The following is a 15,090-nucleotide window of genomic DNA, read 5'->3' as shown; positions in this document are numbered from 1 at the left end:
AACTGGAACTAGATTCCTGCGCCACATTTCTGGAAGATGTGAACAACTCATCCAGAGACACGTTCCAGGCTTCCCTGGGGGTTCCCTGTACAGAAGAGATTCCCAGGAGTCCTATCCACTCTGTGATGTTTCTGACATCATTCGGCTTGCGATCTCCTTAAACGGTTTGCAGAACGCTCTGATATTCACAGTGCGTTCTCGTTGTACTGTCCCCATCAGCCGCTTCTACAAACAGGAAGACCTGGGCCTGTAACTGGCCACTGTCACCCTGTGGACGCGAGTGAGCCAAGGGAAAAGCCCAGCGAACCCGCCCCGGGGGCGGGGCCACGGCGCGGGGCGGGGCCGGGCCGGGCCCGGGCGGTGTGGGTCACGTGACGCCCGGCCCGGAAGCGCTCGCTCCCGAGACCCCCGGGTGACGGGGTCGGGATCTGCCTTCTGGAGCGACCGGGAGGGTCGCGGGGGCCCCTGCAGTTTTCCGCTCCCCGCATCCGCCGCCATGGCCTGGACCAAGTACCAGCTGTTCCTGGCCGGGCTCATGCTTGTCACCGGCTCCATCAACACGCTCTCGGCCAAGTGAGTCCGGGCCCGGCCGGGAGGGGTGGGAGCTCAGCGGGACCTGCCGCGGCCCGCGAGGGCTCTGGGGACCCCGCGCACCTTCCTCTTCCTCCCCCTTCTCGGCTCTCCTTTCCGGGCTTCACCGGCTCGCCTCGTTTCTCCAGTCGGTTCACGCGGCTTGGGGGCCCCCAAGGGGCGAGCAGCCGGGAGAAACATGGACCTAGGCCGTGTGGCCCGCTGCAGGATCCTAGCCCCGGCTTGGATCGCTGTGTGCTTGATCCCGGCGAGCCCCCTCCCGACTCCATGCCTCAGTTTCCTCATCTTTAGACCAGTTCCCTCTCTGGCCCCTTCCAACGCGGGCTGGAGGCTAGGCCCTCCAGGAGCTTTGGGCAGGGGTGGGGTGACAGGGCGCTCCCGCACTGTGCACGCGGACTCCAGTAGAAGCCGTGTGAGCGTGGCAGGCTGCCGCGACAGACCTGGGGATACCCTATGGGCTCCTCACGGAGGAGAGGTCACAGCTGGGCCTTGACATTTTGGTGGGATTTCTACTTCTGGCCAGACATTGCTTCAGGGAACCGCAAGGCCACATGGAAGTGTTTGTAACTAGCACCAAATGCCCAGGCCGGATTTTATCCCACAATCAAAGAAGAGACTTGTTATAAGTGATATGATGAACCGGGTGGTCAAGATGCAGGGTAGTTTAGTGCAGGGAAGACCACTCCAAGGCTTCTGCTGGGCCGATGCGGGAGGGAGGAGGGGGCAGTGAGGCAGGCAAGGAGGGGACAGGTGGGGGAGACCAGGTGCAGAATGAAGCCATAAGGCCTGACCCACAGGACCGAGAGAGACAAACAGCCAGTGACCCCTCCAGGGTTTTTGCTGGGAGAACAAAAGTGTCATGAACCCAGACAGGAGTCTGGGTGCACAGTTCAGCTCTGATGCAGAAGGGTGGGAGCTTGTGAGACGGTGAAGACAGACCCCAGGAGGTTAGGGAATGAGGCCCCAGGGCCGTCATGAGGCTGGGGGGCGGGGGAGTGGTGTTGTTGAGCATGCCTCCTTGGCCATGTACAGGAGACCCAGGAGGCAGGTCCTTCTCTTGGCAATGCTTTGTCGCTTGCTCTGTCCCCATCTCCAGGCAGGGCCCTCCTGCCCCACCCTGTTTACTGTCTCAGAGCCCTCAGTACCCAGATCCTGGCCTTTCTCTGAACCTATCCCAAGAGGCATTTGGAGCAGAGTAGACAGTGTCCCTGTCCCAGCCAGACCTCACTTCCAGCCGGGCCCTTCCAGGCTCCGCAGCAAGGCAGGGTCACATCGGCGACCCTCTGGGCTGTGCTTGAGGCCCACTGTGGGGTGGGGGGCTAGTCATCTCTTACTCATTTTTGAGGTATTTGTTCACATGCCCCAGGGGAGAGGTCTGGGAGGAAGGTACCCTGTCCAGTTCATCAGACGTGTATAAGGGACCTACAGGGTGCGAAGCACCGTCTGGACTCCGGGAAGGAGGCTGAAGTAGCCAAAAGATCGTTTGAGATGCTTAGGGTAGGAGGCGAAGCAGGCAGAGCATACACACCTGACAACCTCAGTGCCCTCCCTTCTCCAGAGGAAGTGGAGTTCTAGGTGGACACCACTGTCTCTTGTTTGTCTGCATCTGGATTGTGAGCTGGTCTCCTGAGCCCTGTGGCCTCCTTCACTATAAAGGAGACTCAGCCTGAGAGCTCCCATCTCAGGATCTGAATGCAGCAGAACGAGTCGTCCATCTGTCCATCTGTCATACCATTCAAGGTCTCAGTCACATGCTTAGAGAGTGGCTCTATATTTCCCGGGGTTTCTGTGCCCAAGGAGAGTCGAGATGGCCAGTTATTACTGGAGTAAACTGACTCAGCTCCTTCCTGGTCAAGTAGGAGGCCCTGGGATTCTTGGCCCCAGGAGACCTTGCGCTTGCAGGCTGCCCAAGAGGCAGGAAAGAGACTCGCACGTGGGGACCCAGCCTTTGGACCTGTCCTATGCCAGGTCACCTGATATGGGGCCTTTTGGGAGCCTCCCTAACTCAAATGGGCCCCAGAGTTAGGCCCTATACAGGGTTCTAAGGCCAGACTGCGAGAAGGACACCCTCCGAGAGAAAACATCAGAGAGGGGCTGTGTGCATCCTGGTGGGGATTACTGATGTGAAATTACGCTCTGACCTGCACTTCCTGGCAGGGACAGACGAACTAAGATGGGACCACAGCGAGTCCCTAGCAGCTGCCAGATCAGGAAACCGAGCTATGGAGAGATGGAACTGCTTACCCGGGGTCAACTCAGCTGTTCCGTGGCAGAGTTGATATTTGAGCCAAAGTGATCTGGCTTAAGAATTCAGGTTCTTCACTATCAATATGGAGTGAGGCTAGGGGTTTCTCAAGTCATTTTTCAAGGCACTTAAAGCTGTTAGAAACAGGGCGCCTGGGTGGCTCACAGGGTTAAGCCGATGCCTTCGGCTCGGGTCATGATCTCGGGATCCTGGGATCGAGTCCCGCATCGGGCTCTCTGCTCAGGGGGGAGCCTGCTTCCTCCCCTCTCTCTCTCTGCCTACTTGTGATTTCTGTCAAATAAATAAATAAAATTTAAAAGCTGTTAGAAACATAGAAATCTCCCATCCTAATGCCTACAATTTATAGTCTAGGTCCCACGACAAGTTTCTTTTAGTGACTAACTGGCTGGCATCAGAGTGGGGACCAGAAACTAGGTCTCGGTCCTCTTACAGACAGTGCCCCCAAAGTCCCACTTCCTTGGGGATCCCCTCTTACATCTCCCCACAGAGTGCACCCAGTCCCAGCCCCGTGGAAGTTGCAGTGCCACAAGCAATGGCTTCCCATCCCCCCATCACCAGAGTGCCCGCCCTCTGGGATGGGGGAACGGGGGCGGGGGGGAGGGGGTTACAGTACTCGTGGTTCTCGTTTAGTGTCTCCAGTAGTCTCTTTCGGTTCCTTGACCTGTAAAAGGTCCTGGGAAGATGAAACTTGGCAGAGGAAGTGGGTGAGCACCTACCCCCTGCTGTGCGGGGACCACAGGGCAGCTGTCCCCTGGAGGAGGCCACTCTGCCTGCTCAGCAGTTCTGGGTAGGCTGCAGGAGATGGAGACGGGGCTGCTCTTACTGGGGTGGGGACAGAGGCTACCCACCAGCCTGGCCCTTTGGCCTTGTCCCTGGTCCTGGGCCTCTTCAAAGGGCCCCTCCAGTCCAGTGGCTGCTTCTCCTTTCTGTGGCTGCTTTCTCCCCCCTCACCCAGACCTTCTGCCCATGGGTCACCTGCACAGCAGACAGTCCCCACCCCCCCGTGGGGTCTTGCCCATTTCAGAGCCTCATTGTCCTGAACCCAGCTAGGGTCCTACATGTCAAGAGCCAGGGTCAAGCAGGTGCTCATTAAGTGAGGCTCAGATGCCCTCCAAAAGGCTGCAGGCTGTGAAGCCCACCCAGCTGGAGAGAGGCCAGGGGGTGGCTTCCCCTCCAACAATCAGGCCCCTGGTGCGGGGACCCCAGCAGAAAACTGGGACCCCTGGATCTCTAGTAGGGAAGGACTCTTACCATCCTTCCTGTGCCAGCTCTAACTTTTGCCTTGGTGGCTGACCCCACTCTTAAATTCCAGAAGCCGGCCTGGGATAATTGCTTCCGAGGGCTTCTTGCAGCAGCCATGGAAAGCCCAAACCTGGAGGGTAGTGTGTAAAGTGAAGAGAGCACAAGGAGTGGGAGTTATGGGATTCGATGAGTCACAGGGGCCTCGCCAAGCCTCAGGTTCATCTGTAAAATGGGCGTGACTTCCCTCCCTTCAGCCCAGGCACCAGGCAGGATCTACCGAGGAAGATTGGGTAATACTTAGAGGTCTCGTGATTGTTTATCACCAACTGCTGTTACACGGAAGAGTAGAGCAGCCCCGCGGCCTTGCTGGAGGTTCTAGGCAGGAGGAAGGAGCTGACTCACTGGGCTGGAGGAGCAGGGGGAGCCAGAGGAAGTGGCAGAGATTCTGCTGGGGTACTGGACACCACTGTCAGACCGAAGCAACCACATCGGCCACTTCCTCAGTCTCTCTGCACCCGCCACCCTCACGTGGCCGCGCATGCCTCTCAGAATGCTGAGCTCTGAGTTTGGCCAGGCCAGAGTGACTCACCCCTGGCCAAGCAAGCCCGCCCCCGGCCTGCCTGCCGAGGCCACTCCTAAAAGAAGCCAGTCTCCTGATTCAGTCGGTAGAGTGTGCAACTCTTGATCTCAGGATCATGAGTTTGAGCCCCATGTTGGGTGCAGAGATCACTTTAAAATTTTTTTAATTAAAAATTAATTTTTTAATTAAAAAATTATAAATTAAATTGATTAAATTTTAATTTTAAATTAAATTTTAATTTTAATTAAATTTTAATTTTAAATTAAATTAAATTAAATTAATTAAAAAATTAATTTTTTAATTAAAAAATTTTAAATTAAATTAAATTTTAATTTAAAAAATTGATGAAAGAAGCCAGTCTCTGCCAGCAGAAGGCATCTTCTCATGTAGCATCAGCCTGACTCTCGAGATCGAGGGTCCCCCAAGCCACCTCCTGCCCACGCCACTGTGGCCTGCCTTTAGAATAGGCTGTCTACAGAGGGGAGAGGACCCATCTGCAGAGCCTCCTCTCTCCGCCTCAGCCAGGGGAGTGGGAAGAATCTGCAATAAGAAGGTGATGGGAGAAAGTCAGGTGCCGAGGAAGGAGCAGGGAGCAGGAGGTGAAGACCCCTGGGGACGAACCCCCTCTCGGCACCAGATTGAGTCCCTCGAGCGCTCTCTGATCCCTGGGGCTGTCTATCTTACATTATGTATTACTTTTGACCATTCCTCGGTGTTGGCCTCACTATCCCCATTTTATAGATGAGAAGACTATTAACTTGTCCAGCCTGTGAGACTCAAAAGTCATGAGCTTTCCAGGGATTCTGCTGCCTTTTCTGAATGCAAATTCAAGCAGATGGATCTGGCCCTAGACCTTCCCGTTGTTAACTGTATGGGTCCGCACTCGGCTCTCGCCACCCCTCCCCCACAAGCCACGACGTCCCGGTCCGTAAAATGAAGAACATGAGTGTCCAGCACAGGCCTGGCATGGAGTCAGTACTCAGTGAGTGGTACATTTATCAAAACATACAGCAAAGTGTTTTTGCAAACAGCTGTCCCACCTTAGGGGCCCTTGCTGTCCTCCCCTGTTCAGCAGAGGCTGGATTCTGGCTCTTGTTCTGTGCTCTCTGGGCTCCATCGGTGCCTGTGCAATGAGCTGAAGCCTGTCTGAAGACCGGGGTGAGACACTAGACTCCAGCCCCGAGTCTCTGCGGGCCTGAACTCCTCCTTGCCTGAAGGAAGGCTGGAAAGGGCCGCCGTTCCCCCACTCCCCACCCTGACACCCAATCCCTTGGGCCGCAAGCCCGCCCTAAGCGTCCAGATACAAAAAGACTCCATTTCCCAGGCTGGGAGCACTGCCAGCCCCAGCTTGTTGAGGCAGACCCACCCCTGGGGGGAAGCAAAGGAGGCCCTGGGGGCAGGAGAGAGAGCCCGGCATCAGCCTTAGAGCCAGCTCTGCTCTCAGTGCTCACCCCTGGGGGACAAGCCCAGCCGGGCCCACTGGCAGACGGCATCTCCCCTGGTGGGAAATGAGGAGTCATGCAGACCCTGCCCATTTGCCAGGGCGAGTCCAGAAATGCCACTGGTTGAACAAAGGAAAAATGTCTGAGCTCCTGTATGCCGGGAGCTGGGGAGCCAGAAGTAGAGAAGTTGCTGGACGCTGAGCTTGGGTAGCGGCTTGAATGCATACAGTGATGGGTGTGTGAGTGGTCATCACCGTAAGCTGTGTGGGCCACAGCTCAGGGGGAGTTCAGGGAGGCGGCTCTACCACAGGGTCTGGGGGTCTTCTGGAGCCTGCCGTGAATCTGGGTGTACTACCATGATGGGAAAGGGGCTTGCTTCCACACATGCCTGTGCCCTGAGCTTCTAGGTGACCTTTTTGGGCTTGGCAGAACCTCCCTTGTTTCCTCCTGGCTTCAGCTCTAGGAATGTCCATCTCCGACTTGCTCTGGGGCAGTTGGCTCTGTACTTTGGGAAAACAGGGCCTCCTTACTCTTCCTCGCTTCTCTGTTACACTCAGTTGCCTCCCGCAGGCCCTCCCAGAGTGCTCTCTCTGCAAAAGCAAGCCTGACCTGCCTTGGGGGCTGAGGGGCCACACCATTGGTTTGCGGCCCCCACCAGTATCCCACATCCTGTCCTGTCTGGGGATCCAGGGACCAAAACTTGCAGCAGATGGGGCAGAAATGAGACCCCGCAGAGCAGGCGGTTTCTTGAGTTGTGGCTTTCTTTGCGCCGTTGGTACTGGGACTGGTTACAGCCTGGTCCCCTGACCCAGATTTCTCTCCGCATTTCCAACCAGTCCTATGAGACTTCCCCACCCTTCAGCTCTCCTGAAGACCCTCATCATTCCCAAGAACTGCAAGCCCTCCTAACTGTCCCTCCTGGCATCTCTGGGGTGGGTGGGGTCTTCCACTGTGAGTGAGCTCACTGTGAGCCAAGTTCGCCCTGGCCCTGTTTTTTTCAACAGCCCTGGGGTACGTTCAGATCAATGAGCAGATGTGGTCTCGCCCTCAGGGCTGATGGGGAACCCTACCGCATTCAGCCTGCCCTTCCTGCTGCCAGTGTCCACGCCTTATGCCCATTCCCAGGCTGTGGCAAAGAGCTCCTTGTTCCCCTCCCTTCACTCAGGGCACAGGGAAGCCAGGGCTGGCCAGGATCTTTGTCAAACCCAGCCCCTACCCAAGGTCCCAGTCTTGCTGCCCTGTTGGGCGGGGGACTCCGGAGACAAAAGGCTTCCCCCTGGCTTTTGAAACCTCAGGCTTGTTGCAGAAATGAGCCAGTGGGGTAGGGCTGGGGACTACCACGTGGCTGCTCTTCACAGGCATGGCAAGGAAGGACGTTTAAGAAAGAGAAGTCCCAAGTCTTGTAGTTTAGAGACAGCCACTGCCTAGGTGCAGGGCGCTGCAGAAGAAATGGGTCCAGGGCCCACAAGTCGCTGCCCTATGGTAGCATTGACTCCAGTCAGCTGCGTGATGTGACAGACTCGGTTAGAGCCATGTCCGCGAGTGACAGGGTGTGCAGTGTGAAAGGAGGGGCTGCTGTCTTGCCAGGCTTGGTCTGGGCCAGATGCCACACACTTAGCTCTGGGCCTGGGACTCCCTGAGTGCTTCCAGAAGTCAGCAGTCAGGGAAGTGAAAGGTTAGAAAGGGCTGGGGCTGATTAGTCACAACATGAGAAGCTTCAAAAGAGGGTAGGAAAGTCTCCAAATATCTAATGGACATTTTAAAAAAGATTTTATTTATTTATATGACAGAGAGAGAGAACACAAGCAGTGGTTGAGGGAGAAGCAGGCTCCCAATCCCAGGACCCCAGGATCATGACCTGAGCCAAAGGCAGATGCTTGACTGAGCCACCCAGGTGCCCCTAAAAGACTTTTAAATGAAAGAGATTGGACAAGACCCCAGGGACCCAACAAATCCCAGCCAGAGTGAAATTGGGGGGCCAGGGTTTTAGTGCATGGGCAGCAGATAGTGCAGAACAATTGGTGGGAGCTGCCCAGGGCGCTGTGCTGCAGAGGATTCTGCGCTTTTGTCTGGTGTTGCTGGGAAAGCGTGCCAGACTCAGTGACGCCATCTGTCAGGGTGCTGGCTGGGAGGCCACTCCACTAGTGCCATGTACTTGCCACCTGCTTCCCCATCAGTGCTAGAAAGACCCCCCAGACCATTCAGGTTATAGGAAGGTGACCACCTGGTCTGTGTCAGGAAGTCGTTTCCCAAGGGCCCGAATGCCCTTGCAGAACACAGGCTTCTGATATTTTTGGTTCCATGAGTCCATCTGACAGTCAGTAAAGCCTAGAATATTGTTTTTTAAATGTGCAGTTAGGGGCACCTGGGTGGCTCAGATGGTTAAGTCTGCATTCAGCTCGGGTCATGATCCCAGGTCCTGCGATCAGGTCGGGCTCCCAGCTCCGCGGGGAGTCTGCTTTTCCCTCTCCCTCTGCCTTTCCCCTGCTTGTACTGTCTCTGTTTCTCTGTCTCTCTGTCTCAAATGAATGGGTAAAATCTTTAAAAAAAAATGCAATTAAAGGTTTGGATTACAGAAAAAGCCACTTACGTTGAAATAAAGTTATCAAAACATTGAAAAAGCCAATTTGTGATGTAGTAATATGTGTATGTAGACGCTTCTTGACACAGAACATTGTAAGTAGTGGGTCTAATCACTGTGATTTTCTAGTAGCAATGCATGTAAATGCCACTTCCCGGTACCTACAAGGACTGACATGCCGGGAAGAGTAGCCATGACGTGTGTGACAAAATCACAGGTACTGTGGGGCTACATTCACAATGTGAGGAAATGCTACATTTCAGCTAAAGGTTTCTAGCCCACCCCACCCCCCCCCCACCCCCCCGCCTTGCTGATCCCAGATGAAGACTTCGTGCTGCAGGAGCTGGCCTCTTGGAGTGGAGTCTCTCTCTGAGCCAGGTCCCCTAAGTTTGGGCTCTTGGTGTTGAGAGGAGCAAACTTGTCCGCAGACCCTAGGGCCAGAGTTGCAGAGCTGGTGCAGTGCCAAGGCTTTGACCTTCTCTTTCTCTCCACTGCAGATGGGCAGACAACTTCATGGCCCCAGGCTGCGGAGGGAGCAAGGAGCACAGCTTCCAGCATCCCTTCCTCCAGGTATCCACCCCATCCCTCCCCACCTCCTGTTGGCCAGGCCTCTGGTCAGGTGTCCCCTGTGAGACCCTGAGGCTTTCTCACGTGGGGTAGAGCCTTCCCCTGCTTCCAGAAGAATCATCCTCTCCCTCCCTGTCTCCCTCCCTCCCCAGAATAAAGGCCAGGGTGTGAGTGCCCACAGAAGGGGGCAGAGGGCACAGCCCTCTCTGGGAGGGCTGCCTAAGTCCCGGGGAGCAGGCATGCCCAGGACGCTATAAGGCAGCCCTCACATGTCCTTGTCAGGACCCATCTGGAACATATCAACCCCCGTAGCAAAACCTGCTCTCCATCCTTGGGAAGCCCATACTCCACTGGGACGGGGCAGACAACATAAACAGAAGGCACCTGTGGCCAGACAAGGAGGCAGAGCCTCATACTTCAGCCCCTGCTCTCCCAGCAACTTGCTCCATGGCCGTAAGGAAGTTCTAGAGCCTCTCTAGGCCTCCGTTTCTCCATCTAGAACTGACCGGAGGTTGGCCTTAGATTGGTGGTTTTCAGACCAGGCTGTCTATAGCCTCAGGGTTTCCATCGAGATGTTTCTAGGGATTAGGGCTTAGACCTAGGAGGTAGTGTCTGGCCTTCCACATACAACAGCTCTGCTTTTGTCTGGTATATGCGCCAAGTCACAGGAAAGCTTCCATGTGAAGACGACGGGCTGTGTTAAAATTCTGTCCAAGGTGATTCTCCTCCAGCTGTGAACTTACAGGGTTCCGTCCCTGCAGGCTGTGGGCATGTTCCTGGGGGAGTTCTCCTGCCTGGCGGCCTTCTTCCTGCTTCGGTGCAGAGCTGCGAGGCACCCAGATGCCAGCATGGATCCCCAGCAGCCCTTTAATTCCCTTCTTTTCCTGCCCCCTGCCCTGTGCGACATGACGGGGACCAGCATCATGTATGTGGGTGAGTAGCGGGGCCAGGCTGCGGAGGGCTGGAGGGGGCACTGGTGAAGCAGCCGCCCCTACCCCAGCTCACCTCACCCCTTCCCCGTCCCAGACTTACACACATGCGCACACACACTCACGCACATGCGCAAACGAGCGAGATTTGCTGAACACACACTGTGTGCAAGGCATGTCTTCAGCCCTGAGGGCCCCACAGTGACTGGATAGCCTTGGCCCTCGGGAGCTCACATCATGTGTCCCGTCTCCCAGCCCTGAACATGACAAGTGCCTCCAGCTTCCAGATGCTTCGGGGTGCGGTGATCATATTCACGGGCCTCTTCTCGGTGGCCTTCCTGGGACGGAGGCTGGCGCTGAGCCAGTGGCTGGGCATCCTTGCCACCATCGCGGGACTGGTGGTCGTGGGCCTGGCCGACCTCCTGAGCAAGCACGACGATCAGCACAAGCTCAGTGAAGTGATCACAGGTGCGACAAGGGGTGGGGACCCAAGGGCTACCGCTCCTGGTCTGCCCTCCCTGGGAGCCCAGCACAGTCGGTCACCAGACTGTTGCAAGCTCTCCTGTGTGCCAAGCCCCAGGTGAGGGCACACAGGGGACGTGGGCCGGCATCTGCCCGCGAGATGACGGCTAGAGTGCAGAAAGGTGCAAGTAGCATGAGAGGGGGTAGATAAGGAGCGGGAGGTCAGAGGAGGGAGGTTTGTCCTATGATAAACACGCACAGACTGCCAGGTCTGGGAGGGGGAGCGACCGCTGTCGATGGAGCGCTCACCTAGTACCCAGCCTGGCAGCCTACTCAACAATGACGGGACCCTTCTGGTCCTCGGAGGACGGACTAAACTGGAAACGTCTATCACCAAGTCTCTTGCATCTCAGAAGACCTGCTTATTACCCCCACTGTGCCCCTCACAGGCCTCTGGATCTTCTAGAGCCTCAGCCCAGAGTGATAACATGCCTGTGCTGCTGGCCTGCGCCAGTCCTCAGGGGCCAGGAGACCAGGCATGGGGCTGCCATGACTGCCTTGTGAATCATATGGGACCCTGCCAAATCAGGGGCTCTGGGAGTTCTCATGTCCCTGCGGGAGCCGTCCACCCCAGCACTGGGCCCACCACCCTACCAAGGACCCTGTGGCTATGCTCCATCCCCACCCCCACTCCCACTCCCTGCAGCCCAGCGTCACCCTGGCTCCCTTCCCCACAGGGGACCTGTTGATCATCATGGCCCAGATCATCGTCTCCATCCAGATGGTGCTCGAGGAAAAGTTCGTCTACAGGCATAACGTGCACCCTCTGCGGGCAGTCGGCACTGAAGGTGTGTGAGCACAGGGGCTTGGGGGCTGGGGTACGGCTGCTGCGGGGGCACCCTGGACGGTACCTTGCGGAGGGGATGCACAAGCAGGAGTTCCAGGCGAGGTGCCATGGCCCACGGGGAGGGGATGAGCCCCCTCCCCAACTCCTCCCTCCCTTTCCCATGAGTGTGCTGACAGAGACTCTGACCCAGGAGCTTGGGTTGGGGGCGGGGAGGGGATGAGGTTGAGGATGAAGGGGATGTGCGCCCCACTCTAGAGGAGCTGGCCAACTGGGAAGGGCCGGACAATGCATTTGCACTCAGACCACTCAGATGACAAGCACATCTGAGTGTCTTCAGGACAGGGAAGGTGGTGTTCGAACTACAGCAAGAGGGGGCAGGAGGGAAAACTCCAGACGGAGTGAGGACGTGGAGAGCTGGCCCTGAGTGGTGAAACCAGGAAGGAGTGGTTGTGAGATACAGGTTTGGGGTCGGGGTAATGATCAGGAATTAACTAGGTCAGGGTCTTATTATGGAGAATCTTGAATGTCAGGCAAGTGGATTTAATCAAGACTTTTTTTTTTTTTTTTAAGATTTTATTTATTTATTTGACAGACAGAGATCACAAGTAGGCAGAGAGGCAGGCAGAGAGGAGGAAGCAGGCTCCCTGTCAAGCAGAGAGCCCCATGTGGGGCCTGATCCCAGGACCCTGGGATCATGACCTGAGCTGAAGGCAGAGGCTTTAACCCACTGAACCACCCAGGTGCCCCTAATCCAGACTTTAAATGACAGAGAGGAGCGACCAAAAGTTGTTGAGACAGGAAGTAAAGACCAAAACCTTTAAGCTTTGAGGATATGAAGCCAGTGGGGCGTACTAGCACAACACCAGCCACCTGGGGCCTGTGGCCCCGTTCGGGAGCTGTGCGAGCGCCACGGACTCCTGGCACGATAGACCTCTCCACCCCTTACAGCGTCACACCTTGTGGTGTCCGCTCGGTTTTGTTCCCAGAGACTCTGAAGGGAGCCGTGCTCTGATTCACATTCTGGTCGGCTCCCAGTTGCAGACCAGTGACCCCGAATTCTAGAACTATGTTTTTCCATGCTTGTGAGAACAAGCATTCGTGGCCGCAGCTGCCGTTCTTTTGTAAATGAACACAATAGAGTTGAAGAGCGCCAGAGAACATGGGAAGGGTAGCTGCTATTTTGTGACAGTGCGTGCGTGGGTCTGTGCCTGTGCATACGAGCGCTGGCCACGGTATAAAATATAATTTTTATTCTTGGTCCAGTTGGAAGACATGATGAGAGTGGAGCAGGGCAGCTATAGCCCCCTCAGTGGGGCGCTGTGAACTCGGGGTGAGCAGGAAGGAGCTGGCGGGAGGGCTGGCAGAAGAGGGGAGGGAGACCAGTGCGGCTCAGCTGGGCGAGGGGGGAGGGGAGGGGCCAGAGTCGAGCAGAGAGAGCAGGGTGCTCCCTCCGCCCCCACAGGCCTCTTCGGCTTCGTGATCCTGTCCCTGCTGCTGGTGCCCATGTACTACATCCCGGCCGGCTCCTTCAGCGGAAACCCCCGCGGGACGCTGGAGGACGTGCCGGACGCCTTCTGCCAGGTGGGTCGACAGCCGCTCATCGCCCTGGCGTTGTTGGGCAACATCAGCAGCATCGCCTTCTTCAACTTCGCGGGTATCAGTGTCACCAAGGAGCTGAGCGCCACTACCCGCATGGTGCTGGACAGTCTGCGCACCATTGTCATCTGGGCCCTGAGTCTGGCGCTGGGCTGGGAGGCCTTCCACCCCCTGCAGATCCTGGGCTTCCTCATCCTCCTGATGGGCACCGCGCTCTACAATGGGCTGCACCGCCCGCTGCTGAGCCGCCTGTCCAGGGGCCGGCCCCCCGCAGAGGAAGGCGAGCATGAGAGACTGCTCGGCGGCTCCCGGACTCCTATCAACGATGCCAGCTGAGCCTCGCATGGGTTCTCCGCTGCTACCTGGATGCACCTTGTCCACCCTGAGGCCGAGGCTGCTCGGGCTGGTGAGCCTCCAGTAGCCTGTCCCCGAGGCCTCACCCTCTCCTCCCCACAGACACCCCCCCCCCGCCAGGGCAGCTGCTACCCCAAGAGATGACCAGACACCCAGGTCCTCCTTGGTCACCACCCCCTGTGCCGCCCACACAGGACTGAGTACGGTGACCTACCCCTGCCAGGCTCGCCTGCAAGCCCCTCCTGCAACACGAACACTAAATCATGAAGTGGAATTGCAGGAACGAACAACCCTAAGATTTTCTCCTAAATCATAAGCTAAATTTGGTTCTCCAGAGAAGAGAGGTCAGTGAACACATTCAAACCGGAACTCGGTACCATGTTTTCTAGGATAGGCTATTTGCTAACCCCGCCATGGAGATTTAAGTTTTAGCTGGACTGTGCCACAAACTCGGCATATGTCCCCCAGCCCATTACCTAGTGGCCCTGAGCCTTGGGGTCCTCGTCTGTAAAGCAGAAGGTGGAGCTGCTGTGGCTTTGGTGCCTCCAGCCTCAGCCGGGCCCATCCTCTGGGAAAGGAGGAGCACCTTCTTTGGAAATGCTCCTCTGCCCACGGTGCCTCCTCCCCATGCCAGTGCTGGCATCCTTGCTCCCACACTCTCAAGACCTCCCTGCCCGGGGCAGCGGGGAGGGGGATGATGGGGAATTCCAAGTAGCCTTTAATAGCAGCTTTTACGAACTCTTCACCTTCCATTTTAAAGATGAGAAGACTGAGGCCCAAAGATGTAAGTGGTTTTGCAAGAAGGCTCTCCTGCTGTAGACTCCGGCCATGCCCTTGGGATCCAGAGCACATCTGGACCTCAACCCTACCCTCAACAACCCGACTCCACAGATATCCCTCCAGGGTGACGAATTTACTAGCACTGCACCATTTAGAGTAATTCTGGTGTCCTGGGCATGTGTTAAGTGCTCAACGGTAATCCTTCGGTGTAACAAGCCACACGGGTGGGTGCAGATGAGGAAGCCATGGCCCAGAGGTGCTTCGCGGACTTCTTCACGGAGCCTGCAGTCCCAGCTAGGTTTGCCTGATTCCAGACCTACAGCCCCACCCACCATACAGGTCTCTCTGGGGTCTTTGGGGTAAATTTTCCATGGCCAGAATAAAAGCTTCATGTGCTGTTGCTCTTGTCTGCCCCCCCCCAACCCTGAAGAGAGGGGACTGGCATTGGGGACCCCAGGGAGCAGAGCAGCCCTTCCTTGCGGAGTTCCTCACTCCGTGGCAGTTTCTGGAGCCTCAGACCATTTTTCTGGGCAGCTTCATCATAAAACAAAACACCGAATGCCTTCCTTAAAATAGATCCTGGGGGAAGGGCTCTTTGACAACGCAAAGCCCTCAGGCTCTGTGGGAATCAGCAGGTTATTAGATTGTTGGGAGGGGAGGGCCACTCTCTGCCACCAGCTCCGAGTCCCAGGGGCCCCAGAGCTTCTGTGGGCCACAGCATATACCCCAGAAGAAGGAAATGGGGAGTGAGCCTGGTGGGGACTTCAGCTTCCTTGTCCAAATTAACTGGGACCTTAAGATGGCATTTGAGGCTCTATTTTTAAAAACAAAAGGGAAATTGACATACTGTCAA

The 15,090-nt window shown here is 56.3% G+C and overlaps 1 protein-coding gene across 2 annotated transcripts; it reads left to right on the top strand.

The window, feature by feature from the left end:
- The first annotated feature begins 348 nt into the window (after positions 1-348).
- Positions 349-14,637, top strand: SLC35F6 (solute carrier family 35 member F6). 2 transcript variants are annotated; one of them, XM_059132427.1, is made up of 6 exons: positions 350-573; positions 9,200-9,272; positions 10,031-10,202; positions 10,454-10,666; positions 11,398-11,508; positions 12,970-14,637. In XM_059132427.1, the coding sequence occupies exons 1-6, from the start codon at positions 497-499 to the stop codon at positions 13,437-13,439; spliced, it is 1,116 nt and encodes a 371-aa protein (XP_058988410.1). In that variant the 5' UTR covers positions 350-496; the 3' UTR covers positions 13,440-14,637. The 2 variants fall into 2 exon arrangements, with proteins under 2 accessions (XP_058988411.1, XP_058988410.1); XM_059132428.1 differs by lacking the exon at positions 10,454-10,666 and having other exon boundaries at positions 349-573.
- Positions 14,638-15,090: the final 453 nt, after the last annotated feature.

Source organism: Mustela lutreola, chromosome 9 (genome assembly GCF_030435805.1).
Source record: "Mustela lutreola isolate mMusLut2 chromosome 9, mMusLut2.pri, whole genome shotgun sequence".
NCBI lineage: Eukaryota > Metazoa > Chordata > Mammalia > Carnivora > Mustelidae > Mustela > Mustela lutreola.
The sequence above is the reverse complement of the archived record's forward strand: the minus strand, read 5'-3'. Positions and strand labels throughout refer to the sequence as shown.